The sequence below is a fragment of the Podarcis cretensis genome (genome assembly GCF_951804945.1).
Source record: "Podarcis cretensis genome assembly, chromosome: 3".
Lineage (NCBI taxonomy): Eukaryota > Metazoa > Chordata > Lepidosauria > Squamata > Lacertidae > Podarcis > Podarcis cretensis.
In genome coordinates, this window is record NC_137172.1 from 103,799,380 (window position 1) to 103,825,419 (window position 26,040).

Genomic DNA, 26,040 nt, shown 5'->3' on the forward strand with positions numbered 1-26,040 from the left:
TTTCTATTTAAACTAGGGAGATACAGATAGGCTGTTCTCTTGTCTCAGAAGGTGGAGCTTCTGAGCTTTTATAACCTTGAGCCACACAAATTCAGGCCTCACTCTGCTTGAGAAGAACTTTCACATGTCCAGCAGGACTTCCAGCAGGTTAGTATTCTAAGGTAGACAATTCCTTTGGAGAGTCATAGCTCAAGAGACCCTGGACAGAGCAGTGGTACAGGGACAATTCCCAGAGACCTCACCTCTGCCCAAAGGTTTTCTTCTTCTTACCATGAGAGTACTAAAGGTTTGAGGGGGCGAGGGGTACTGTAATCCTCAGAACAGAAGCCCAAAGGCAGGAGCTGGGCAGCAGGCAGAGTTCCAAAAATTAAACAGGAGGATAGTCTTGGTCGCACTTCAGAGGAAAAAGGAGTTTTGGGTAGGCACAGGAGAGAATTTTTTTTCTTCTTTTTCCCTTTTATTATTATTTATTACTTATTAAATTTGTATACCCCCCATCGTTCACAGATCTCAGAGTTTACAGCATAAATTTTTGCATTCGAAAGGCAAAACTTGCCAAATCTGCATCTCCAAACAAACCTCTCCCTTGAAATTTACACTTATGGGAATGCATATATTATAGAAAAGAATGTACAAAGAGGGTGTAGTTAATCCACGGTTGAGGGGGTTGTAGATCCTTTTTGAGAGAGAGAGAGAGAGAGAGAGAGAGAGAGAGAGAGAGAGCAGGGTCCCTATATAACTATCCTAGGAACCCAGCTGCCAAAAGTGGAGATCTATATTGGCTTAACAGCAGTGTTGGCAAATGGACTGCAAAGAGTAATACCAACTATTATTAAAAATGACCAAACAGGGTTTATAAAGATGAGACAAGCTGCAGATAACATCAGGCTGATAGTGGATTTGATAAATTTAAACAGGAACAGTGAAGATTTAGCTATACTATCTCTAGATACGGAAAAAGTTTTTGATAAGGTCCACAAACAATATATGGAAAAGGTAAGCAAGATGAGTGCCACAACCCCAGAGTCGTCCGCGACCGGACCTAACGGTCGGGGGCCCTTTACCTTTACCTTTATTATAAAAATTTGGCTTTCCATTAGACTTTATAAAATGGATAAACATATTATATTGCTCCCCTACCTCTAGAGTTAAGACAAATGACGTTATGTCTGCACCTTTTGTATAATCCAGAGGTACTAGGCAAGGCTACCCACTTTTGCCCTTGCTTTTTAATATCTGTTTGGAACCCCTGGTGTCTACAATTAGACAGCATAAGGAAATATTTCATGTAATTCATAACTCACTTGAATACAAATTGGTAATGCTTGCAGATGATATTCTTCTGTTTATCACAAAACCTCACAGTAGAATTCCAATATTAATGCAAAATATAGGTGTTTTGGGGAATATCTCTGGGTATACTATAAACTGGTCCAAATCGGAGTTGGTGTTAATAGGAAATAGATTTTTGGTCCAACTGTTTAAACAATACCAATTTCATATTTGCATAGACAACATTAAATATCTAGGCATATTAATACCATGAGACTTATCCAAATTAGCGTCATTAAACATCAACAAAATATATCATGAGGTATCAATTGATATCGACAGATGGGAGTCATTGAAACTGACCCTGTGGGGAAAAGTCAATGCTATTAAAATGAACCAAATACCTAAACTAGTTTATATCTTAAAAGGAATTCCAATTCACATACCGAGCAAATACTTTCACAAAATTAAATCTTTGTTTAGAAAATGCCTTTGGGGATCTTCAGTTCCAAGAATATCTATGCAAAAAATGCAAATATTGATAAAGGAAGGAAGATTTGGGATCCCAGACTTAGAACTGTACCACCAAGCTTACTGTATTTACTGCCAGGTACACAATTCTGGAGACCCATAACTGAAAACAACTGTCCAAACTGGGCTACAGTGGACGCTCGGGTTGCAAACATGAGGCACGTTTGCAACCCGCAGTGCAGCGTCGGCGCACACACGGGTTGCGATTCAGTGCTTCTGTGCATGCGCAAAGCGCGATTTAGCGCTTATGTGCATGCACGAGCACCGAAACCTGGAAGTAACCCGTTCCGGTACTTCCGGGTTTCGGTGTGTCCGTAACCTAAAAATTCGCAACCTGAAGCGTCTGTAACCCAAGGTATGACTGTATTTTGGAATATTCCTATGTAGCACCTTTAGATAGTTGGGCGGCACTTGGATCTAAATACATTAATACTCAAGATACTATTGAAACAATAACATCATTTCAAACAATATGGTACCACATGTCCAAAAAAATATAAATTTGACCTTTTCTCCCACAACAAAATGACTTTGTGGCAAAAACCCATCTTTAAAAATCGGGAAAGAATTAACTAGAAAAAAGAAAGAAAGAAAAAACATTGGGAAAGAAATGGTCGTATGGGAGAGGTGGATGAATTTGGGTATATTAATGTTAGACCAGCTGATAAACGAAGAGGATGAATTTTATACATATTCTATCTTAAGAGACAAATACAGATTACCTATAAAGGCTCAATGGCAATATCTCCAAACACCTGCTAATCACCATCTACGGACCAGCAGCTTTTACAGCCCCAAAAACCCCAGAGATATTGAAACAGCTGATTAATTCTTATGCAAAAAAAAAAAAAAGCCATCCATCAACATATATAAATCTTTGTTACTAGCAAACCAATTTGATATACAGGTATTGAGGGAGGAATGGAATAAAGAATTGGAAGTCTCAATTTTGACCACACAGTGGTAAACGCTTTTAAAGTGCTATAACAAGGGTGTGTCTGGACCTTAAATTGAGGCTCATACAACAAAAAATAATATTTAGAATATACTGGACCCCATTATGTTTGTTTTAAAAAGGGCTATCTAAGGTATCTAACTGTTGGAGATTCAAGAGGAATAATGCTTCTCTAAAACATATGTTTTTCCATGTCCTATATTGAAATATTTTTGGAAGAAGGTAACTGAAACTATTGACAGAACTGTACGGAACAACTTTACATTTACAGAGCAAAATATCCACAAAATATTTTGTGACAATATGAGATGACTCTCTGTGCCCTTACCATGGCAAAAGGACCGATACTGATAATTGGGAAAAATAAAAACACGGCACCCTTCTACGATTGGATTGAAGACTTATACAAACTTGCAACATATGAACAACTTGCGCATGAATGCAGACTTCCCATGGACAAATTCAACAATATTTGGAATCCATTCTTACAAATACTGTAATAGGTTAGGATCTGGTGAAGTACAACAACAAATTTGTAATTTGTTGTTTTGGGTTTTCTTCCCCTCCTCCCTTTACTTTCCCTTCTACATGGGTGCTGTTTCTCTTTCTCTGTTTATCTCTTTTCTTTATGTCTCACCATGTTTAGTGCACATATTTTTTTAAAAAAGGGGGAAAGGAGATGCAAGGCAATTGATGGCAATGGCAATGGTGCGAGTACAAGGGGGGAGTTGCCATTTTGTTTCTCTAGGAGCAAAGACAATGGCCATCTGATGGAGGTTAAATAGTAATTGATGTTTGGGAGGACGGTTTTAATTCTTGTTTCCTATTTTATCTGTGCAATACTATGCTACATCTGCTTGCACTTTGTGATTATGAAATTGAGGTTTTTTTTAAAAAAAGCAGAAGGCTTTAGAATGAAATCCTTTCTTGCTGCAAGCAATCACCAGAGCACCATTTTGAATAGTTGTCCTGCTCTGCAGTGGTTTCCCTGTCAAACATGACCTCTCAATATCTCTCTCTGTCTTTCATCATAACAGGAAAGCAAACACTTAGGAACATGGCTGGGAAACCTAAGCTTTACTACTTCAATGGAAGAGGCCGAATGGAAACCATAAGGTGGCTCTTGGCTGCAGCAGGAGTCGAGGTTTGTTTGTCTTCAAAATTTCTCTGACAAACCACCTTTCCCCCACCCCCCAAAAAGAATCAAGGGAACTGTTGTTTGTTCAGCATTGTTATGTAACAAGAATTGGGGTAAACTGCAGCTCCTAGGATTCCTTGTGGGAAATCATGTGCTTTCCAAGCGCTCTAATTGTAAGGTGTGTACAGAATCTCCAAGTGTCCCTATTTTCCAGGGATGTCCCTGTTTTAGAGAAGCCATCCCAGTTTCTGATGTGATCCCAGAATGTCCCGCTTTTTTTTTAGGACGTCCCTATTTTCATTGGAGAAATGTTGGAGGATATGGAGTTATCTGACTCCTGAACTGTCTGAAGGCAATCCTGTATGAGGAAGTTTTTTAAAAATGTTTAATGTTTTCTTATGTTTTTATATGTGTTGGAAGCCACCCAGAGTGGTTGTGGCAACCCAGTAAGATGTGGTATAAACAATAAAATTATCATTTATTGGTGTTTTGCGACTTGGACCTATTGCAGGACCTTAGCCAGACCTTAGTAGAGCATATGCAGAGTTCCAGAAAGCAATCAGTTGCAGGCAGGATGGACGAAGCAGGAACAAATGCTGCTACTAGTAACTTGGTTACTTTGATGTGTTTATTATTTACAGCAGACTCTACAAGTTACTGGGGACGCAGGTGGCGCTGTGGGTTAAACCACAGAGCCTAGGATTTGCCAATCAGAAGGTCAGCAGTTCGAATCCTTGCAACGGAGTGAGCTCCCGTTGCTCGGTCCCAGCTCCTGCCAACCTAGCAGTTCAAAAGCACATCAAAGTACAAGTAGATAAATAGGCACCGCTCCAGTGGGAAGGTAAACAGCGTTTCCGTGTGCTGCTCTGGTTTGCCAGAGGTGGCTTAGTCATGCTGGCCACAGGACAGCTGTACGCCACAGGAAGCTGTACGCCAGCTCCCTTGGCCAGTAAAGCGACATGAGCGCCGCAACCCCAGAGTTGGTCATGACTGGACCTAATGATCAGGGGTCCCTTTACCTTACCTTACTACAAGTTATTATATACAAGAACAAAAATGGATCTTAACTAGCTCTCTCTTAACAAACTCCAAACAACTCTCAGAACACCACACTGACCAACAACACATTCCAGTCAGTAGGTCATAAATCATTATGCCTGGGTGAGACTTCAACCAATGGTAAAGCTGTTCCCAGGCTTCCATATCTCCAGGCAGAATTACTCCTTTCTGCTCAGTCATCCTTGGCTGTCTGCCAATTCTTAATTGACTCTGTGTGAAGCTGCACAGAATAGCACAAAGTCAAAAATCCCAAAATCATTAATGGGAATGGGACGTCCCTATTTTCATCGGAAGAATGTTGGGGGGTGTGGGTGGGTGTGGGTGTGCATGTAGACTAAGAATCCATTTCTGGCAGTTTCTAATTTTGGGTCCAGCCCTACCATTTGCTAGTGGAAGCACCTGCCTCAGGCAGTTGATTTTAGCTATCCTGGAAGGGGCGGCAGATTGTTGTGTTATTTCCATTCATTATTATTGTACTTTTACTGCTAAGGAGGGGGAGACATGATTGTAGGATTTTTTACGCTTCATGTGCTACGGTAACGTGACCAGCCTGTAGTACTACTATCTACCTTGATTTCTGCATGGGAAACATTTGCTGTTTTGTCCCAGACAGAGGGAAAAAAAGCTAGCCCAACTTTCATACCGAGGCAACTGCTTTTTGTTCCCAAAAAGTTGACTGTGAAAGGGGAGAATACTTAAAAGGTTTTCATCAAATTTCCTTCAGTGGTTTGGAAGGAGTTTGGAGCCTGAAATTATTTCATGATGCCCCTGAAATATTTTGCCTCTTTTATTTTCTAGTTTGAAGAACAACTTATTGAGGTGAAAGAAGATCTAGAAAAGTTAAGGCAGGGTAAGTATGTCATCTGAATGTTATATATATATATATAGAGTGTGTGTGTGTATTTTATATGTTATATGTTATAACCTAGTTGTGGACTGGATATTTTCCTATCCCTACTCAGATCAGAATAGAACTCCTGAAATCAATACACATGACTAATGCAAGTCTTTTGATTTCAGTAGGTCTGTTCTAAGAACGACTTTATAAGATACAACCCATAGAAATGGGAATTATTTCTATTTATTCACCTCTCAAGACATTTACAATGATAAGCACACAAACCTCAGGATTGCAGTGAAGCCCTACCCTCCTCCTGCCCAGGTTTATGGCAAACCTCCCACTGAAGTTAATAGAGCAGGGTAGATTCTCTGTACAATATGAAGAACAGATAGCCGACTCAGAAAAGTCACTGTGCAATTTTATGTGTGCCTACTCACATGTGGACAACACTGAATTCAGTGGGACTATCTTCCAGGGAAGGGTGTATAGGATCTCAGCCTTAGTAGCAGGTGTTTTCTAAATATACTTATTTCTCCAGGTCTGCATTGTGCAGTCTCAGTTATGTGTGCACACTTTAAGGCAAAAATATGTGTGAATACACTGTTGTGATCTGGTTATATTACTTTTATATACAGTGTTGTGATCTGGTTATTTTGCCACTCAACTCTGCATTCTGAAGAATGGTTTGCTTGTTTTCTTTAGCTAGAGAGCAGAAGTAGCTTAAATAACATACAAAACTAGTTTCCACTGTGTGCTTGCTGTACAGATTTAGCACATGTTCTGCAAAAAGGTTTTGAGGGAAAAGCAGAGGCAAACATGATTATCGCAAAGGCACGATGTAAAAGTAACAGCTCAAAATCAAAGCATGGCTTGTGAGATGCTCCTGAAAATTTACTTTCCGTAGTAATTATCTGGGAGGATGGACTGATTTTTCATCTTCCTTTCACAAGGTGGAGAACTGCTCTTTCAGCAAGTGCCCATGGTGGAAATGGATGGGATGAAGATGGTGCAGACCCGAGCTATTCTCAACTACATTGCAACCAAACACAATCTCTACGGGAAGGACATGAAGCAGAGAGTATGGTACTGTAACATTCCTTTAAGTTTGGTTCATAAAGCACGTTTTGATTTGCTGTATATGATATCTCTGCTCTGTCATATGATCTACTGATGACTTATGAGTCAGTATGTGTCATCTCTACTGTCAGATTGGGCAAGAAAGGGTCCAGAGGAACCGGCATGAGCTAATTCGACCTCTCAGTCCCAGCAAAGTTCATGTGGACTGGTTCCTTTGAAATCAATGTGGTTTCTCCAAAGTTCATACCCTAGTCTTTTATGTAATCCCAATAGCCTGGATCACTGCAGGGCATTGTATTTTTCTTTTGCAGGTGTATAAATTTGAGTTTTGACATAAGGCTCTTAGAAAAAAGTGTAGCCGTTGAAGATCATAGTATGCCAAAAAGCACATGTATTAAAAACACTGAGGGGCTGATTCCAAGGGAAAATGTCCTTTCTCCAACATACCAGATAATTGCACCTGTTTATCTGCTGGGATACCACACATTTTGTGCCTGTGATGCTACTACAATATTCCATGCCCCTCCCCTCCCTGACAGGTTTTTGGCTCTGTTTGTTTTACATTATCATTATCATTATCATTACTGCTACTGCTACTGTTGTTGTTTTTCTTGTAATTATCTGAATAACTGAGGTGAGGAAACACCTTTCTACTATTGACAAATGAGTTTTATTATAACCAACACATTTCCAACGTAATAGAGCAATTCACGTGATACCGAGATCCGGTCATGGCAACATTCTCTTTCCTTCAGGATTGATACGTACTGTGAAGCTACTATGGATATGAATAAATCAATAACCATGCTTCCTTTCAAGCCAGCTGACAAAAGGGAGAAGGCGTTTGCAGACATTATTGAAAAAGCCACCACCAGATACTTCCCAGTCTTCGAAAAGGTACAAGGCAAAGAAGGAATGAAACTTACAACCCTTTTAAGAGAAGTCACCTAGGCTCAACTATAATTGGCAGCTGGTAATGTTGATAGGACTGCTTGGTCCAACATAAAAACATAGAAGCATAGAATTGTAGGGTTGGAAGGGACCGCAAGGGACATCTACTGCAACCCCTGCAAAGCAGGACTCTTTTCCCAACATAGGATTCGAACCCATGGCTCTGAGATTAGGAGCCTCACATTCTTACTGACTGAGCTACCATTTCCTTATTCCTTGCATTTTCCAAACTTCTAATAGCAACTCTTCAGTTTTGAAAAGCTGTGTGAGAGAAGACCAGGAATCACACACAGTATTCATTTATGACATGAACTTCTTATCTCAGCTTCTGCACTGCCCCATCGAAGCAGTGATTTGGGGGAAAGTGCTCCATCTTCTCCTTGTTAGGCAGTCGTTTGTTGGAACTCATACTTCAGAAATTATACAAATCCTCTTCCATTCATGATGCAATATTATCCGGGTGTTAGATAATTCAAAAGTGGTCGGAATACACATTCTTCTTTTTGCATATTTTTGTGTATTTACCTAAAGCGCTCTCAATATATTTCATGCTGGCCACATAACCCAGAAAGCTGTCTGTGGAGAAACACCAGCTCCCTCGGCCAGAAAGCAAGATGAGTGCCACAACCCCATAGTTGCCTTTGACTGGACCTAACCATTCAGAGGTCCTTTACCTTTTCTTTTTTCTTTTTACCTTATTGCATGCTCTGTAGGTCTTCAAAGATCATGGGCAAAATTTTCTTGTTGGAAATCAGCTCAGCAGAGCGGATATTCAATTGTTTGAAGCCATTTTAACAGTGGAAGAGCTGAAGGCTGATATTCTCACCAAATTCCCTCTTTTAATGGTAAGTAACACCATTTCGCAACTTATTATAAAAGTGAAAAGATAGGCAGTGAACAGGTTCCCTGGCTCTTGCAAGATCTCATTAGCTGCCAGATCAAGAATGTGAAATCCTCCAGATATTGTGCAATGCAGCTCCCATCCACTCTGATCATTGGGTTTCTACAAGCCATTTGTGAATTAAATGTAGACACATACAGGTTAACCCACATACGATTATAAGCCTGCAATAGAGCTCAAATGTTGACCTCCCTTTTCAAAGGGACATAATTGGGTTTTCAGTAGATATTAAGTTTCTCGCTTGTAGTTTCATTATTGACCATGAAACTGTTGTAACCGTAGATGACAAATGATTATTTGGGAATGCCACCATTTCTCCTTTTCTCTTCTAAAATATTTTGCTCTCTCTCTCTCTTAGGCTTTTAAAGAGAGAATAAGCAACATACCTACAGTCAAGAAATTTCTGCAGCCCGGTAGCCCAAGAAAACCACCAATAGATGAAAAGGGTATTAAAAAGGCAACGGAAGTTTTCCACTTAATTGACGACTAGCATCATAGTTGATGCACTATTGTAGCCACAGGCAAAGCGCTAAAACTGAAATGGGACAACACTGTTTCGCCTCAGCATGCAGTCCTAAGTTATAAAAGAGTCCTTAACTGTTAACAGATGAAATAATAGTTTAATGGGAATTGTCTCATTTCATGTTGTTCATTTACTTGGAGCACAACCTCAGTAAAGCTCTTTGATTCCTTTATAACAAGAGTTTCTGCAATAACAACTCAAATAATTTTTTGCAAACACTACCCTCAGCTAAAGCACACATGATGCAGGCAATAAGAACTCTGTCATATCAATCACCAAAAAAAAAAGATAAAAGAATATACAACCCATACAATAGGTAAAGGTAAAGGTACCCCTGCCCGTACGGGCCAGTCTTGCCAGACTCTAGGGTTGTGCGCTCATCTCACTCTATAGGCCAGGAGCCAGTGCTGTCCGCAGACACTTCCAGGTCATGTGGCCAGCGTGATGAAGCTACTCCGGCGAACTGGCACCAGAGCAGCACACGGAACGCCGTTTACCTTCCCGCTAGAAAGTGGTACCTATTTATCTACTTGCACTTAAGGGTGCTTTCGAACTGCTAGGTTGGCAGACGGGAGCGCACCCTGCCGCAGGGATTCGAACCGCCAACCATGTGGTCGGCAAGTCCTGGCGCTGAGGTTTTACCCACAGCGCCACCTGCGTCCCTGACAATACACAACATTAAAACACAATATCTATCTATCTAAACAACTAATACAAATAGGGTGGTTTTTTTCATGCCCAATCACTTCTTTACCAGTCCACCATGTTCTCCTCAAGGAAAGTTCTTCTCAGTTTTCGGGGACCATTCCTGATATAAAACAGAAGCTCCCCAAGGTTTAAAATGTTCCTGTGTGTATGGTGTGTATATATGTATGTGCTTTGGTGGTAGGGCACACAGCATTGCATGGCAACGGGCACTTCTCCCAAACCTGGACTTGGTTGTTTTATAGGTTGAGAAGTTCTGGAGCACTTCACTGTTGTACCATTAATTCAGCCAAGAACTATACTTGCATCTTCAGCCTCCAATTATATGGATGTGGTGGGCCACTCAGTATGCTTACTGAAGCATAAGCAAAGCTCTAGTGTGGCACTTTTATTCTTTGCATATCTAAAACACCATTGTCTCTGGATTTCTATTGCAAAAAGTCTAAATCACATAGGAGGCCCACATTCATGGATAAGCCTTTTGTGAATTAAATTGAGACACATAAAGGTCACCTACCTATGATTATAGACTTGAATGTTGACCTCCCTTTCCAAAGGTGCATGCCTGAAATAATTGGGTTTAGCGTACGTATCAAGTATGAGTACACATAAAGTTTATCACTTGTAGTTTCATTATTGACTATGAAATCATAGTAACTGTAAGTGGCAAATGATTACACCTACTTTCACTCACACACCCATTTCAAAGTATAATATCCTAATAAGTGTAAATAAATGACAGCCTATGTTTTAGTTCCAAAGTTTTAACCACAACTTTTCATGATGCATCCTATCAAACTAAGATCAGCCCAATCCTCCCATTTCATCAACAAGTACTGCCAGTGCTATTTTTCTAGAAAAAGAGGAGCCAGAGCTCACCATGAACACCTCCCTTGTTCTTTTGTAATGGCAATGGTGCCCACCTGAGAGGTGCTGGACCTGAGTTCTAGCTGGGGGGGGAGCCCTGCATACAGATATACTCTGACTGAGATCTCAGTTCAAATTGGGTTCTGATTGCTTTAAGTCGGACTTTGACCAACTTGAAACTTCCATTAGTTGAAGCTCTCTTGATGGCTGCTGAACATTGTAGTCAACTCTTTCCCTTACTGCTAATTCCTTGGGGTAATTGGCATTTGACTCATGCTCCCATTTTCTTTCCAAGCTTGTCATATTATGTGAGATGTACCGTATTTTTCACTCCATAAGACATACTTTTTTCTTCCTAAAAAGTAAGGGGAAATGTCTGTGTGTCTTATGGAGCGAATGTGTAGTCCCTGGAGCCGAATTGCCCAGGGGCAAAAAGCAGATCATGCTTTTTTTTTTTTTTTTGAAAGAGGGAAGTGGGTGTTGAAACAAAGCCGCTGATCGTTTGCTGATCAGGGAGAGAGATAATGGATGCTAGAGATAAAGGAGGCTGCCTGGGAGGGGGGAGGTATAGACAGCGAACTTGCAAAGGGGGGAAACAGGAAGACTAAAGCAATAAGGAGAGAAATTAGAAGAAAAGGAGGAGCAAAAAACTGCTCCAGCTAAGGAAAAGACACTAAGGCAAACAAGAGGGAAGGGAGTGTTGAAAGGAAACAGCTGATCGGTGGGATCGGAAGAGAGATGAAGGATGCTAGTGGAGGCTGCCTGGGAGGGGAGAGGTAAAAGCCCATGGATCCTCAGGATTTTTACATTGGGTCACCCCAAATTCACCCCAAATTCACCATCAGATCACATAGCATGTCCATGGCTACAGCCTGCACCAAAAAAATCACACACCCACTGTTGCCTGGGGCCGCAATGGTGCAAAAACGTGGTTACAAAGCACAGATCCACATGGATCCTCAGGATTTTTGCATTGGGCTACCCCAAACTCACCATCAGATCACATGTCTGTGGACACAGCATGAACCACAAAAATCATACATCCACTGTTTCGTTCAGAATATTTTTTTTCTTGTTTTCCTGCTCTAAAAACTAGGTGCGTCTTATGGTCAGATGCGTCTTATGGAGCGAAAAATACGATATCTATTCTCAATTCATGACAAGCTCAGGACAGGCCAAACAATACCCCATCACTAAGCAGTATATAAATAAATACCTGTGCATGTTTGCTTTGATTCCATTTTACCCGTCTTTCCTGTGTACATACACACAAAGACTGGGACACTCAATGGCCCCCCTCTGGCTCACCCCAGCTACAGCACTGGGTGAGACTACTCAGTTAATAATAATAATAATAATAATAATAATAATAATAAATTATGTATACCCTGCCCATCTGGCTGGGTTTCCCCAGCCACACTGGGCAGCTCCCAACAGAATATGAAAAACATGATAAAACATCAAACATTATAAACCTCCCTAAACAGGGTTGCTTTCAGATGTCTTCTAAAAGTCAGATAGTTGTTTATCTCCTTGACATCTGATGGGAGCGTGTTCCAGAGGGCAGGTGCCACTACCGAGAAGGCCCTCTGCCTGGTTCCCTGTAACCTCACTTCTCACAATGAGGGAACCACCAGAAGGCCCTCAGAATCTGGGCTGAACGATGGGGGTGGAGACGCTCCTTCAGGTATACTGGGCCGAAGGTGAGCTTTGAAGGTCAGCACCAACACTTTGAATTGTGCTCGGAAACATACTGGGAGCCCATGTAGGTCTTTCAGGACTGGTGTTATATGGCTACAAAACCATAAATCAGGTGGCTCTCCTGGAGCTCGAGCTCTAAACGTCTATTCCTCGCTGGTACAAACCGGAAATCCCTAGCAATAGGAACTCAAAACCTGAGCATCTGGTAAGCCTTATCTGAAAGTCTTATACCATCCAAGTCAGGGGATCACAAGACTCTAGTGTCAAATATCGCTACATGCCACCCAATCTCCAAGCGGTGCAAGATTTCAGTGTTGAAGGCATTTACCCAAAATTGTGCTTCTTTGTCTGGCACAATTTTTGCAGATTATGTTTCCACTTCCTATCCCCAATATTACCTAATTACTACTGTTTATTAAATTCTAATATTCCCGAACAGGATCTATAACAGTATCATAGCCCACAGATGCTGTATTTTGCTTTGCATGCATGGGGAGTCAGATTCTGTGAGCAGAAAATAATCCATTTGAGATGGGCTAATCTTACAGAATTTTGCAGATAAATAAAGTAAATAATAGGACAAAAATGTCTTGTGCATTGAGGACTAATAGACTAGAGGTTTTTCCCCCAGTGTCCGTGTGACTGTAACACAGATGGATTTGTTTCTCTGTGTGGATACAATACAGTGGTACCTTGAGTTAAGAACTTAATTCGTTCTGGAGGTCTGTTCTTAACTGGAAAATGTTCTTAACCTGAAGCACCACTTTAGCTAATGGGGCCTCCTGCTGCTGCCGCGTCGCCGGAGCACGATTTCTGTTCTCATCCTGAAGCAAAGTACTTAACCCGAGGTAATATTTCTGGGTTAGCAGAGTCTGTACCCTGAAGCGTATGTAACCTGAAGCGTATGTAACCCGAGGTACCACTGTATTTGGTATTTTTAAAACTTTCCACAAGGGTCTTTTGTGCTGTGCTGTGTAACAGAGTAGCATAGCTATGCTTCAGGAATGTGAAAAGGCTGTAACTCAGCACTGGCCTTGGGGGAACTTCCTTCTCCCCCTCAGCAAAAGGGTGGGCAAGGGAAACCCCCCTGATTTACCAGCCAGGCAAAACTGCTTGGACTTGTTCAGCAGCAGCAGCAGCAGCAGCTTTATCTTCTCGTAGATGCAAATCTTCAGAGAAGGTGGAACAGAAACGAGCAAAGAAAAGGCAGAGCTCAGTTTCTTTTGCATAGACCCTGGAAGTGGATTCAGGTTTGGTTGTAGGTTAGTACTGGGGGAGCGGGGGGCGGATTACTTACACATTCAGTCATCTGGTAATAATTGAAAACAGGGATGAGGAACCAAAGGTGGGAAATTGGCATTTCTATCTAGTTTGGCACACCTTAAATGCAATTCGGTTGCACTTTGATTTTAGTGGAGATGAGCGATGGAGAAGCAGAGGCTTTTAGAAAGCAGAAGGGTCGGGTGTTGAAAAGAGAGGAAGGGGCAGAAGGGAAAGGGGTTTGAGACGTAGAAGTGGAATCCTGAAAACAACAGGGGCAATTAGTTGGGTCAGCAAGTTGGATAGGAGAAAGGAAAGACTGTGGGGTAACTGCAAACAGAGAAGTTGAAAGAACCAGAGGTTGCTCTCCTGAGATGTGAAAAATGGTAGGTGGGAAGGGGAGCGGGAAGTGGCTGGATAAAGAGAACAACACCCACCATTTTGAGGTCTGGGGGATAAGCAGGAGGAGTCCAGAAAATGAAGCATTGCAGGAACGAGCTTACATTAATAGTATATCAGGAGACAGGGGTGGGTGTTCCCTGGAAGGACTATTATACTGTAACTGCACAGCAGCCAGAAATTCAACAAGAAAGCCCATTGCTTTGTCAGTGGGGCAGAGTAAGAGAAAAGCTGTCAGTTTTCTGGTGCTCTGGCTGCCAAGAATAGAAGCTCCTAGTTGGCAGGAATCACCTCTGCAGATTAAGAAGTCTAAAAATAATGTGTTCTAATGCTGTGAAACTTTGTGCGCACACTTGAGAGTAGCTAGTTCTAGTGGTACTTTCTTAGTGAACAGACTTAACACCTGGGTTAGGACTGAAAATTATTATAGTGGTACCTCGCTTCAGGTTACATACGCTTCAAGTTACAGACTCCGCTAACCCAGAAATAGTGCTTCAGGTTAAGAACTTTGCTTCAGGATGAGAACAGAATTCGTGCTCCGGCGGTGCAGCGGCAGCAGGAGGCTCCATTAGCTAAAGTGGAGCTTCAGGTTAAGAACATTTTCAGGTTAAGAACGGACCGAGGTACCACTGTATCAGTTTTAAGAGGGCTGGTTATGCTTTGCCTGCCTTGCATTTGCAGTGCCAAGAGTAGAGGGGAGCTTTGATGTTTATATTGACTTGGATCCTAAGGCAGGTTAACTCAAGAGAAATTCTCTATCCCTTGTAGGTGGTGTAAGGGGTGGAAGGATTAACCAAAATCAGACTTCAGATCTAGGATAACTTAAGGAAGTTGATGGAAGGAAACATGGGCATAGTCAAGGGGAGGGGGAGGGCATACTGAAGGGGACCCTCTAGGTCCACAAATAATATTGAAAAGCATTGAATGGACTCAGTTATATGAGGTTCTGTACACACACACACACACACACACACACAGCAGAAGCCTGCCCCCCCGCCGCAATGCCCTATTTAAAGGTAAAGGGACCCCTGACCATTAGGTCCAGTCGTGACCGACCCTGGGGTTGCGGCACTCATCTCGTTTTATTGGCCGAGGGAGCCGGCGTACAGCTTCTGGGTCATGTGGCCAGCATGACTAAGGTACTTCTGGCGAACCAGAGCAGCGCACGGAAATGCCGTTTACCTTCCCGCCAGAGCGGTACCTATTTATCTATTTGCACTTTGACGTGCTTTTGAACTGCTAGGTTGGCAGGAGCAGGGACCGAGCAATGGGAGCTCACCCCATCACGGGGATTTGAACCACCGACCTTCTGATCGGCAATTCCTAGGCGCTATGGTTTAACCCACAGTGCCACCTGCGTCCCATAATGTCCTGTTTACAGGGTATTTAAACTCGTGATTTCCTAAAGAAAACTCAATAACTTTGGCTGCTCTGCCTTCTAACAAGAATCCTGGCTACGCCCAGTAGAAGGAAAGTTTCTACTCCTCTTCATTCCCACATCAGCCACTCATGCTGGAGCATTGTGGAGGGTCCACATTGTTTAAGAGGACCCTCTGATTCTCGTTACACACTTTGGAAAGAATATATCTATAACTGCCAAACATATAGGATCGATTACAATAGCAGACATGCAAAGTTAACAATCTTCTTTAAAACTTGGGGAGAGTCAGTGACATGATTACCTAAATAAAGGTGCTTGCTTGGCAGAAGTTGTTCAGAAGTTGGCAGTCTAGTTGCAATAGCTATCCCTATGAAATGGACCAGTTCATACATGCATACTTCTGGTCAATGGTTAACTTATTGCAATGTCATGCTACAATGTGCTAAAATCCAGAAGGAATGAATCCTCAGTCAGAAGCCTCTAAAATTACAGGTGCCCCCCAGTGAGATTCTTTCTGACCTTCTCCCCATCCAATCCAAATCTGGAAGAGGGACAAGGAAAGAGCAGCATCTGTGGCATCAGGCTACAAAAAGTTGGATGGGGGGCATAGTTCACTCTATGTAAATATCCAAAAACATTTTTTTAAAAAACAGCAGAGAACCAGACATGTGCGCAATTGTTCAACACCTCAGTTTTAAGGCTGTTGCTGCTGGTGCTTTGTGCATTGAACAGCTTCAGAAGAGGCAAAACCCCAATGGATAAATTTCACCCTCAGCATGAAGCTAAATACAGTGGTGCCTCGCAAGACGAAATTAATTCGTTCCGCGAGTCTCTTCGTCTTGCGGTTTTTTTGTCTTGCGAAGCACCCCTTAGCGGATTAGCGCTATTAGCGGCTTAGCGGCTTAGCGGCTATTAGCGGTTTAGCGGCTTAGCGGCTATTAGCGGCTTAGCAGCTTAGAAAAAGGGGGGGAGGGAAAAAACTCGCAAGACTCGCAAGATGTTTTCGTCTTGTGAAGCAAGCCCATAGGGAAATTCGTCTTGTGAAGCGCCTTGAAAAACGGAAAACCCTTTCGTCTAGCGAGTTTTTCGTCTTGCGAGGCATTCGTCTTGCGGGGCACCACTGTAGTGGGGGAAAGTCTACCTGGAGTTGGAGTTTAACTGCAGATGTTGAGCTTAAAAATAAATCTCTGTTTTGGGGAAACATGTTTTACCATCAATGCAATTGCACTGAGACTTGATGAGTTTAGGAAAATAAGAAAGCCAAGTTGATTAATGGAAATAATGCTCACTGGAAGGACAGATCGTGAAGCTGAGGCTCCAATACTTTGGCCACCTCATGAGAAGAGAAGACTCCCTCACTGCGGGAGGCAGTGGAAGACAGGAGTGCCTGGCGTGCTCTGGTCCATGGGGTCACGAAGAGTCGGACACGACTAAACGACTAAACAACAACAACATGCTTGATAGGAAAGATCGTACTTCTGTCTAACACAGGTTGCAAGGAGCCTTGCTTGTTCTTTGTTCTCAGTAGGAAAAACATATAAAGATGTCTCATCTCCCAAGGTAAGGATGAAGAAGTAGGAAAATAAAGTCAGCAACCATGAGAGGATCAGTTGAGAACCCGAGGACAGGTCAGGTTAAAGAACAGTCTAGAAAGCTTGAAGCTTTCCTCCTTTTTTTGGATTATATTTTATTACATTTCAACATTTTTAGCATATACAATCAAAACACAATTTCATATTTTTGTCAACTTCCAGTGTCTTTTTCCATGGAGTTGTTGTTTCTTTCCTTCTGCTGAACCCTCTTCTATCTATCAAATCTTAACCACAATATTGTGTGCAAACCTACCAGCCTTTAGTACAAGCTGAGTTGTATCCCAGCATTTTCGACACTGAATGTTCTGCTTGTTCGACTCATGGCCGTTTCCCCCTATTCTAATGCATCTTTCTCCCGCTTCCATTTTTAGGACAGTCCACAATACAGTTCTACTGTGAAGCTGTTTCGTCAATTGTGTTGTGCTTGACATAGTAGAAGACTACCCAAAACGATGGCTGGGAAACCCAAGTTGCACTATGCTAACGGGAGAGGGAAGATGGAATCCATCCGTTGGCTGCTTGCAGCAGCTGGAGTAGAGGTTTGTGTGCCCATAAAAGGAAGAGGCGGGGCAATGCTGGGTAGATGAACCAACAATGGCCAAAATAAATGGCCTCTTCTGCACAGGAAGCAGAAGATGCCACAGATGTCTTATCAACATAACTGTGTGTGCGCATGTTCCTGAATATATTCTTATATGCATTTATATATGTGTGCTTCAGCTCAGGAAAACTACTGAAGCATATGATGAAATAGAGTGTAGTCTTTCAAAAATATGCTCCTGCTTATGTCACTCAAGCAGTGAAGCCAATTTCCACCCACTTTTAAGGGTGTGGTTTTCTCAATTCTGGGCGCTCATACGCTGTATGGGAAATATCCGTCCCCAGAAAGCAAACACTTTGGCTGACAATTAAAATACCATTTTTTTCATATTGACTCATACAGCGGAAGCCAATGCATGTTCACTTAGATGTGAGTCGCACTCAGCAGATATAGGACTGCAGCATCAATCATCTTCTAGGGAACCTGCGGCTATATTTTAGAATATATAATTTCCAGCGTAATAGAAATGTCACCAGTAAGAGAGGGGAATCATAATGCAGTTATACCTCAGAAGTCGAACGGAATCGGTTCTGGAAGTCTGTTCGACTTCCAAAAGATTCAGAAACCAAGGTGCGGCTTCCGATTGGCTGCAGGAAGGCACAGAACCCACGTCGGACGTTCAGGTTCCAAAGAACGTTTGCAAACTGGCCAAATTGTTCAGCTTGCAAAGTGTTCGACTTCCAAGGTACGACTGTATTCCACAGCTACAGAAAGAGGGCCAAGGGGAATTGGATGTCTGGCAATGGTTCAGAGTTCTCCATCTGGGTCTTATTTCAATGGGTTGAATGGCTTGTCTTTTGAAGCCATTTTTAGGAATATGCTTATATGAATAGTGTGGCTAATCTGCACAATGAAAACAAAAATAGTAAAGAAAATATGCATTGTGTAGAGTCTGAGCATATGATTTCTGCAAAGACAAAGAGCCCATTTTCACCCAACCACTGCTTCTCTAATAGAAATCAGTTCAAATGAAGGGTACGGATTGAGAAAAATGAAATTTAAAAGCTGTACTTCATCTTGCAGTTTTTCAAAAATTCCAAGAAGCATCAGCTGCTCTTAAACTAAAATAAAAGATAAGTATCTGTTAATTATTCTCTGCAAGGTCAGCAAAGACTTGTAAAGTTAGGATATATATATATATATATATTTGGCTGCTTTGTTTCAGTTTGAAGAAGAATTTATAGAGAAAAAGGAAGACTTGGAAAAATTACAGAATGGTAAGTCTATAGGTGAAAGTGTTGCCCGCATGCAACTGCTTTAAAGACTGGCTCTGCAGCGACTGAATCTGTTAAAAATAAAAAACCACTTTGTCCTGGGGTCCATGTCAGTGTCTACACATAGTTATTTTCAGGGGTGAGATTGGTTCAGTCTTCCCTTGAATTAGAAAAACAATAGGGAATTTAGATTTAGGATGTTGAAGAATTTCAAGCAAAGTGGAAATGGGAGGGGAAATTGCCAGTGTTTGCTTATTTGTCTAATGTCCAGAAGAGAAATCAATCCAGTTAATGGGATTAAGCCTGGATAGCTTAGTTGGTTAGAGCAAGGTGTTGATAAACCCAAAATTGCAGGTTCCCCGTGTGGGACAGCTACACATTCCTGCATTCCTGCATTGCAGGGGTTTGGGACAAGATGATCCTCAGGGTCCCTTCCAGCTCTACAATTCTATGATTGGTATGCACTGTTGTTGCTTTCTGTCCACAGACAATAAATAAATGATTGTGCCATTCATTCATTCATTCATTCATTCATTCATTCATTCATTCATTTCCTACCCTTCACCATAAGGTCCCTGGGTGGGTTACAACATTGAAACACAACATTAAAAACAATTTGAAACAATGCATACACACATGAAGGGACGTGGGTGGCGCTGTGGGTTAAACCACAGAGCCTAGGACTTGCCGATCAGAAGATTGGCGGTTCGAATCCCCGTGACGGGGTGAGCTCCCGTTGATCAGTCGCTGCTCCTGCCAACCTAGCAGTCCGAAAGCACGTCAAAGTGCAGGTAGATAAATAGGTACCGCTCCGCCGGGAAGGTAAATGGCATTTCCGTGCTCTGTTCTGGTTTGCCAGAAGCAGCTTAGTCATGCTGGCCACATGACCCGGAAGCGGTACACCGGCTCCCTCGGCCAATAAAGCGAGATGAGTGCCACAACCCCAGAGTCGGTTATGACTGGACCTAATGGTCAGGGGTCCCTTTACCGTTTATACATACATGAGATGTATACACACAGAGACACACATTTGTGTTGTGCTTCCTTTGCATTAGAAGGAATGAGATGGCGTAATATAACGACAATATGATTTACACAATGAGTTATGTAAGTCATGTAATTTTGCCAATGATGAACAGAATAGAAATAGTGCATGGAACAAATACAGGGTGGAAATAAAATGATGCCTTTCCATGTTCCTATTTGAGCTGTGCAGACCGAAAGGGAGGCAGATTTTCCTGAAGAAAGATCTGTATCAGAGACTTAATACACCATTTTTAACATTCAAAGAAGGCAGTCTGAATCGATCTGAAGTATTGGTTTAAGCTGCTTAAGTGGGTAAGCACTGAATCACTTATCCCACACCCGCCCCCTTTTTTAAAGATGGACAGCTCCTGTTCCAGCAAGTGCCCATGGTGGAAATGGATGGGATGGAGATGGTGCAGACGCGAGCTATTCTCAACTACATCGCAGCAAAGCACAACCTCTACGGGAAGGACCTGAAGGAGAGAGCACTGTACTTATGAACATGTAGAATTCACTCTAGGTCTATTTTTTTAATAGAAAGCCAGCTCTTGACAGAAGCTGAAAATATGGAATGCATGCACTGAACTGCAAACATCCAGCTTCCTGCTTTTGCATCTCTGTATTCCTAGAGCTAGAGCTAGCTATGTCACAATGTGACTCTTACAAGGAAATTTAGGCTATAGCTACTTGGGGAGGAAAACCGTGCCATAACATGGTAATGGCAAGCTTAACATAACTGTCAACTTTCCAACCATGTATGGAAGATGCCAGATTGAATATCAGAAAATGGAAAGACATTGCATATGTTATTTATAATACAGTATTAATTATTCTCTTATTTCTGTGTAATTATGATATGCTCTAATTATATTTAGATTGACCTGTACTTTCACGATAATAATTGGGTGGTAATTTCTTGTCTGAGGATATGCAGCGTTAAAATGGGAAAACGGGAAGCCACGGGGGGGTTATTGTTGTTGTTGTTGTTGTTTAGTCATTTAGTCATGTCCGACTCTTCGTGACCCCACGGACCAGAGCACACCAGGCACTCCTGTCTTCCACTGCCTCCCACAGTTTGGTCAAACTCATGCTGGTAGCTTCGAGAACACTGTCCAACCATCTCGACCTCTGTCGTCCCCTTCTCCTTGTGCCCTCAATCTTTCCCAACATCGGGGGGGGGGGGGGTTAGGAAGCCTAATAGGAATAGATGGAGAAAATATGTAGAATATGCGTATATGTATTGAAACTTTGGAAAAATAAAAAATAAAATAATAGTAATAATAATAAAGCAAAAAGGAAAAGAAATAAGAGAAACTAACAAAACAAACCCTGAAAGTAACTGTGCTAATGGCTTCTTTCAGGATTGACATGTACGTGGAAGGAACAACTGATCTGATGGGGATGATAATGACGCTCCCTTTCCAGCCGCCTGAGAACAAAGAAAAGCAGACCAGCCTAATTTTTGAGAAGGCCACAACCAGATACTTCCCAGTTTATGAAAAGGTAAGGGCTTGTCAGGTAGCAACATAGAATGTGCAGATAGATCTCGACTGCTGAAGGTGTGTGGGGAGAACCATCTATGTTGTTGTTTAGTTGTTTAGTCGTGTCCGACTCTTCATGACCCCCTGGACCAGAGCACGCCAGGCACTCCTGTCTTCCACTGCCTCCCACAGTTTGGTCAGATGCGTGTTTGTAGCTTCGAGAACACTGTCCAACCATCTTGTCCTCTGTCGTCCCCTTCTTCTTGTGCCCTCCATCTTTCCCAACATCAGGGTCTTTTCCAGGGAGTCTTCTCTTCTCATGAGGTGGCCAAAGTATTGGAGCCTCAGCTTCACGATCTGTCCTTCCAGTGAGCACTCAGGGCTGATTTCCTTCAGAATGGATATGTTTGGATACCTATACCATCTATAGCAGCAGCAAAATTCTGCAGCGGCACTTAAATGTGGAATAGTCTACCTACAAGTCTACCAACATTTTGGGGGGGGGGGGTAGTACAACTCTTGCCACAACCCCAGAGTCATCTGTGAGTGGACTTAACTGTCAGGGTTCCTTTACCTTTACCTTTTTAACAATTCTCCTAATTCCTGACCATTGGCCATGATGGCTAGGGCTGATGGGAGCTGGAGTCCAGCAAATATGTGGTTTCCCACCCCAATGTCAAGTTCCAATGCTACTGAGCAGAGAATCACAGCAATGAGGGCCTTTTGGTGTTATGCAGTGGGATACATGCAGGTGTGTAAAATGTATATTTGAACGAAAAAGCCAAGTGGCTACTCTCATGGGACAGTCCCTGCCTGCCTCTCAGCCTTACATGACTGAATTACAAAAGAAGCAGAAATAATCCACAAGGAGCCTCTGTGGCCCATTCTGGGCCAGGGGTCTACAAACCCTCAACACTGACTTCTATTTCTTTGTATGCCACAGGTTCTAAAAGATCATGGACAAGATTTCCTTGTTGGTGGGAAGTTCAGCTGGGCAGATGTCCATCTGCTTGAAGCTATTCTGATGGTCGAAGAGATGAAGCCTGATGTTCTTTCTGCGTTTCCTCTGCTGCAAGTGAGTGAACTAGGACATGTTCTGAGAAATGAGATGGAACGGAAACTGTAAGACTGTGTGTATTCACAGAGTGCAAATACAGCAACTGGATAAACGTCAGTCATAGGAGTGTGTTGCACTTAGCATGTCATCATCTCTATATGGCCATCTGGGGGATATGTCTTATGTCAGGCATCTGGAAGTTTCTGTGGAGCAGGCATCTACACTTCTGCATCTACTTTGCTTGATGATAAAAGTGCTTCATTTCCTGGCTAGAATTGCCTTAGTTTGATGCATTACAAGACAACCTGACCAAAAAAAGGCTCACCGAATCATAGAGTTGGAGGGGGCCTTGTAGAAAAACTATAGAGAAAGTTTGGATTTCACATGTGGCTTGAGGACCATGGGACAATAGGACCACAGATCTTCTCCTTCCCATAGGTGATTGAATGTGAAAATTATTGTTACTGTGTTCATTAATCAGTCAGAATCTTTATTTGTTTGTGTGGGAATGTTCAGGGATGCAGGAGAGGCTATATTGTCTGATAATAGCCTTTCCAACTTGTGTTAACAAGTTTACAATTTAGCAGAGTAGCATTCCCCTTTTTAAACTTGCAGCAGATACGTTTGCTCAGGCTCGCTAAAGCCTCTATAAAAACTGTTCTGGTATTTTCCCCTCATTCCCTCATAAAAGATAAGACATGACACAGTCTCCTATAAAAGTATAAAAAGGTTTACTCACACATCATTCTGTTCACAATAGGATCCCAGAAGGCAGACTTAGCTTACCGCAGAAAAGTAACATATACCTGGAAACTATCTCATAAGAAGACAGTACCTTTGTCCTCTCTTGGCTGGAGCCAAGAGAGCATCTTTGGCTAAGCAGATGTTGCTTCTTCAATGCATGTAGTCAAAAAGAGAGGGAGATGGCTGCCCTACACTGTGCTTTTGTTGTTACCTGCACAGGTGAGGCCACACCCACTTCTGGTCACATGCAGAGGAAGTCTGTCCCAGCCCAGAAGGAAAAAGGAAGTTTACCTGCTGGCTGGACAAACATTCTTCCCCATGTGTAAACATGTTCACTCTGGGAATGTTGTACTTTACTGCTCTTGTGTTTCACATCCCACAGTTTGCGGGAATGGGATTTCTATTATAGTCAAACCAGCCTTTTACCCAATTTTATTTTATGAATCTGAAATAAATAGGGAAGGGAGCAAATTGAGACACCCCCCCACACACACACACATTACTAATAACCCCATGTAGTATTTATGGATTTTCTTTTTTAAAACCTTTTATTAACACATACTGCACTACTTCATTAATTTAGTCTCATGGGCTTAATTTTTTCTGTATGGTTTTTGAATGCTTGAAAAACAAGGTACTGCTTATTAATGAACAGATAGGTTGCTTTTCAAAATTCCTCCATCAATAATATTTTTATTGATTTTCCAACACATATTAAACACAATACAATACATTATACAAAGACACACAAACACATAAACACACACAAGTATAGTTTCAAAACCTTCTTTTCATAAACATTACTTCTCCGACTTCCCCATACCTCTCCTTTCTGCATCCCCATTTCCAAATTTCTTTCAGCAAATCCTCACTTAATTTAACTAATTACTCTTTTTTTTCCCCTTCTCTCTTACCTAATCATTTACAGCTGTAATCCTCTTTTTTCTCTAACCTCGACATTTTATCACTCATTAATTTTATAATCATTATTAAGATACACTTTAAATTTCTTCCAATCTTCCTCCACTGTCTCTTTTCCTTGGTCACGGATTCTGCCAGTCATCTCGGCCAGTCCCATGTAGTCGATCACCTTCGTCTGCCATTCTTCCAGAGTGGGTAGTTCTTGTGTCTTCCAATACTTTGCTATAAGTACCCTTGCTGCTGTAGTCAAAATTCCTCCATCAAATGACTATTTAAAAACTTTGTGATTTTAAACTTTTATCATATGATAAAAGAGCTGCTTGGAATGACATAATCTTCAACACATGTCTAGAAATAATAATTATTATTACTAAACGTAGAAAAATCTAAAATTTTCAAAGCACTGCACACATTTTGAAAGTAAAAATGGCGCTTGCCCCCAAGCTTGCAATGATACACATGATACAAAAGGAAAAAGGAATGGGGAGGGAAGAGGAAAGCAAACATTTGAAGCCAATGGATGGGGCCAGGCCCAGTGGTAGAGCCGTACAGACTGTGCATGTGTGGCATCTCGTGCGTGTGCACTCCTTATGGAATGCCGCACATGTGCAGTCCATACAGGCTGCTGCACAAGCAGTATCCCGTACGGACAGCGCACGAGAGTGGCAGCCCATATGGATGGCACACGCCCTCTGCTGCTCTACAGCTGGGGGGAGGCAGGGGCCATCTTGTCACCCCTCCCAGAGTGGCACCTGGGGCAGACCCCCCTTCCTACACCCCTGGCCACCCCTGGTCTTCTTCTCCAATATGTGAACTGCATTTTTGTGTAAGTCCATCTATGTTGGTACCTTTTTCTTAGAAGTGCTTCTTGTTTTTCAATCTAGGACTTCAAGGCAAGGGTAAGCAACATCTCCACAATTAAGAAATTCTTGGAGCCAGGCAGCCAGAGGAAATTTGAATTAGACGACAAGGCTCTTCAAGAGATCAGGAAGATTTTCAACATCTGAGAACATCTGCTATGAAGATCACTACAAATACTGGCATGATTTTATCAAATCTGTGTGACTTCTCTCTTACTAGTTGGAGGATTAACAGTGTCATCCTATTCATGTCTATTCAGCATTAGTTCCATTTGAATTCAGTGTAGCTTACTTCTGGGTAAATGTAGGTATAGAATTGGAGCCTAAATCTGTAAAATAGTATTTCCTCTTGGTTCCATAGTCTCAAATGCTTTTGATTGCAAACTCTTGAAAAATGTAGTAGATGAGAACCCTTTTGTGAAGATTCTGAGGCCTCCTTTAGATATTAATCTATTGCAACCTTCCGAAACTTGGTATGAAACCTTCCAGGGGTTTTGTACTACAGTTCCCATCAGCCACAGCCAGCACGGCCAACAGTCAAAGAATGAAATTGCCAGAGCCAACAAATATTTGATATTGTGCAAGGATTTTTTTCAGCCAGAACTCACTGGAACTGAGTTCCACCACCTCTCTGGTGCATTCCAGAGTTCAAATGCTACTGAGTAGAGGATCACCATAATGGCACTGTGTAAATCCACAAAAGGAGATGATGATAATACTGTGTACAATAAAATGGAATAAAGCATTCTACAGCGTTTGTACATCAGTGCCATGTTTTACTTGAGTAGTCAATAACATGTCTGTTCTGTCATGACTAGTTCCTGTTGTGCTTTGCGTAGATGTGACGGGATCTGTGTGGTCCTGCTGGATTAGAGGCAAGGAAAATATATCCTATTAATGTACTCCCTGCCAGAAAATGAGCTGTTTTCATAGCCTTCTACAGCAATTAGACTGACCAGCCATAGCAGCAATCTTTACCAGTC

General features: G+C 42.0%; 2 protein-coding genes across 5 annotated transcripts; both read left to right on the forward strand.

The window, feature by feature from the left end:
• LOC307212596 (glutathione S-transferase-like) lies at window positions 1-9,363 on the forward strand. 3 transcript variants are annotated; one of them, XM_079970113.1, is made up of 7 exons: window positions 1-147; window positions 3,796-3,902; window positions 5,754-5,805; window positions 6,747-6,879; window positions 7,629-7,770; window positions 8,538-8,669; window positions 9,084-9,363. In XM_079970113.1, the coding sequence occupies exons 2-7, from the start codon at window positions 3,816-3,818 to the stop codon at window positions 9,213-9,215; spliced, it is 678 nt and encodes a 225-aa protein (XP_079826239.1). In that variant the 5' UTR covers window positions 1-147; window positions 3,796-3,815; the 3' UTR covers window positions 9,216-9,363. The 3 variants fall into 3 exon arrangements, with proteins under 3 accessions (XP_079826239.1, XP_079826240.1, XP_079826238.1); XM_079970114.1 differs by having other exon boundaries at window positions 32-161; XM_079970112.1 differs by lacking the exon at window positions 1-147 and adding an exon at window positions 3,140-3,261.
• Window positions 9,364-13,632: 4,269 nt separating this feature from the next.
• On the forward strand, window positions 13,633-25,818 carry LOC307212612 (glutathione S-transferase-like). 2 transcript variants are annotated; one of them, XM_079970146.1, is made up of 7 exons: window positions 13,633-13,783; window positions 17,525-17,692; window positions 18,920-18,971; window positions 20,352-20,484; window positions 21,356-21,497; window positions 22,419-22,550; window positions 25,082-25,818. In XM_079970146.1, the coding sequence occupies exons 2-7, from the start codon at window positions 17,606-17,608 to the stop codon at window positions 25,202-25,204; spliced, it is 669 nt and encodes a 222-aa protein (XP_079826272.1). In that variant the 5' UTR covers window positions 13,633-13,783; window positions 17,525-17,605; the 3' UTR covers window positions 25,205-25,818. The 2 variants fall into 2 exon arrangements, with proteins under 2 accessions (XP_079826272.1, XP_079826273.1); XM_079970147.1 differs by having other exon boundaries at window positions 13,637-13,779.
• Window positions 25,819-26,040: the final 222 nt, after the last annotated feature.

Bases quoted from the DNA above. Each gene is read 5' to 3' on its own strand.
- LOC307212596 (XM_079970112.1), top strand. From the start codon at position 3,198: ATGCAGACTTCCCATGGACAAATTCAACAATATTTGGAATCCATTCTT. The intron at 7,771-8,537 runs GTACAAGGCAAA...CATGCTCTGTAG, and splicing joins ACTTCCCAGTCTTCGAAAAG to GTCTTCAAAGATCATGGGCA. The intron at 8,670-9,083 runs GTAAGTAACACC...TCTCTCTCTTAG, and splicing joins CCAAATTCCCTCTTTTAATG to GCTTTTAAAGAGAGAATAAG.
- LOC307212612 (XM_079970146.1), top strand. From the start codon at position 17,606: ATGGCTGGGAAACCCAAGTTGCACTATGCTAACGGGAGAGGGAAGATG. The intron at 18,972-20,351 runs GTAAGTCTATAG...CCTTTTTTAAAG, and splicing joins CTTGGAAAAATTACAGAATG to ATGGACAGCTCCTGTTCCAG. The intron at 22,551-25,081 runs GTGAGTGAACTA...TTTTCAATCTAG, and splicing joins CTGCGTTTCCTCTGCTGCAA to GACTTCAAGGCAAGGGTAAG.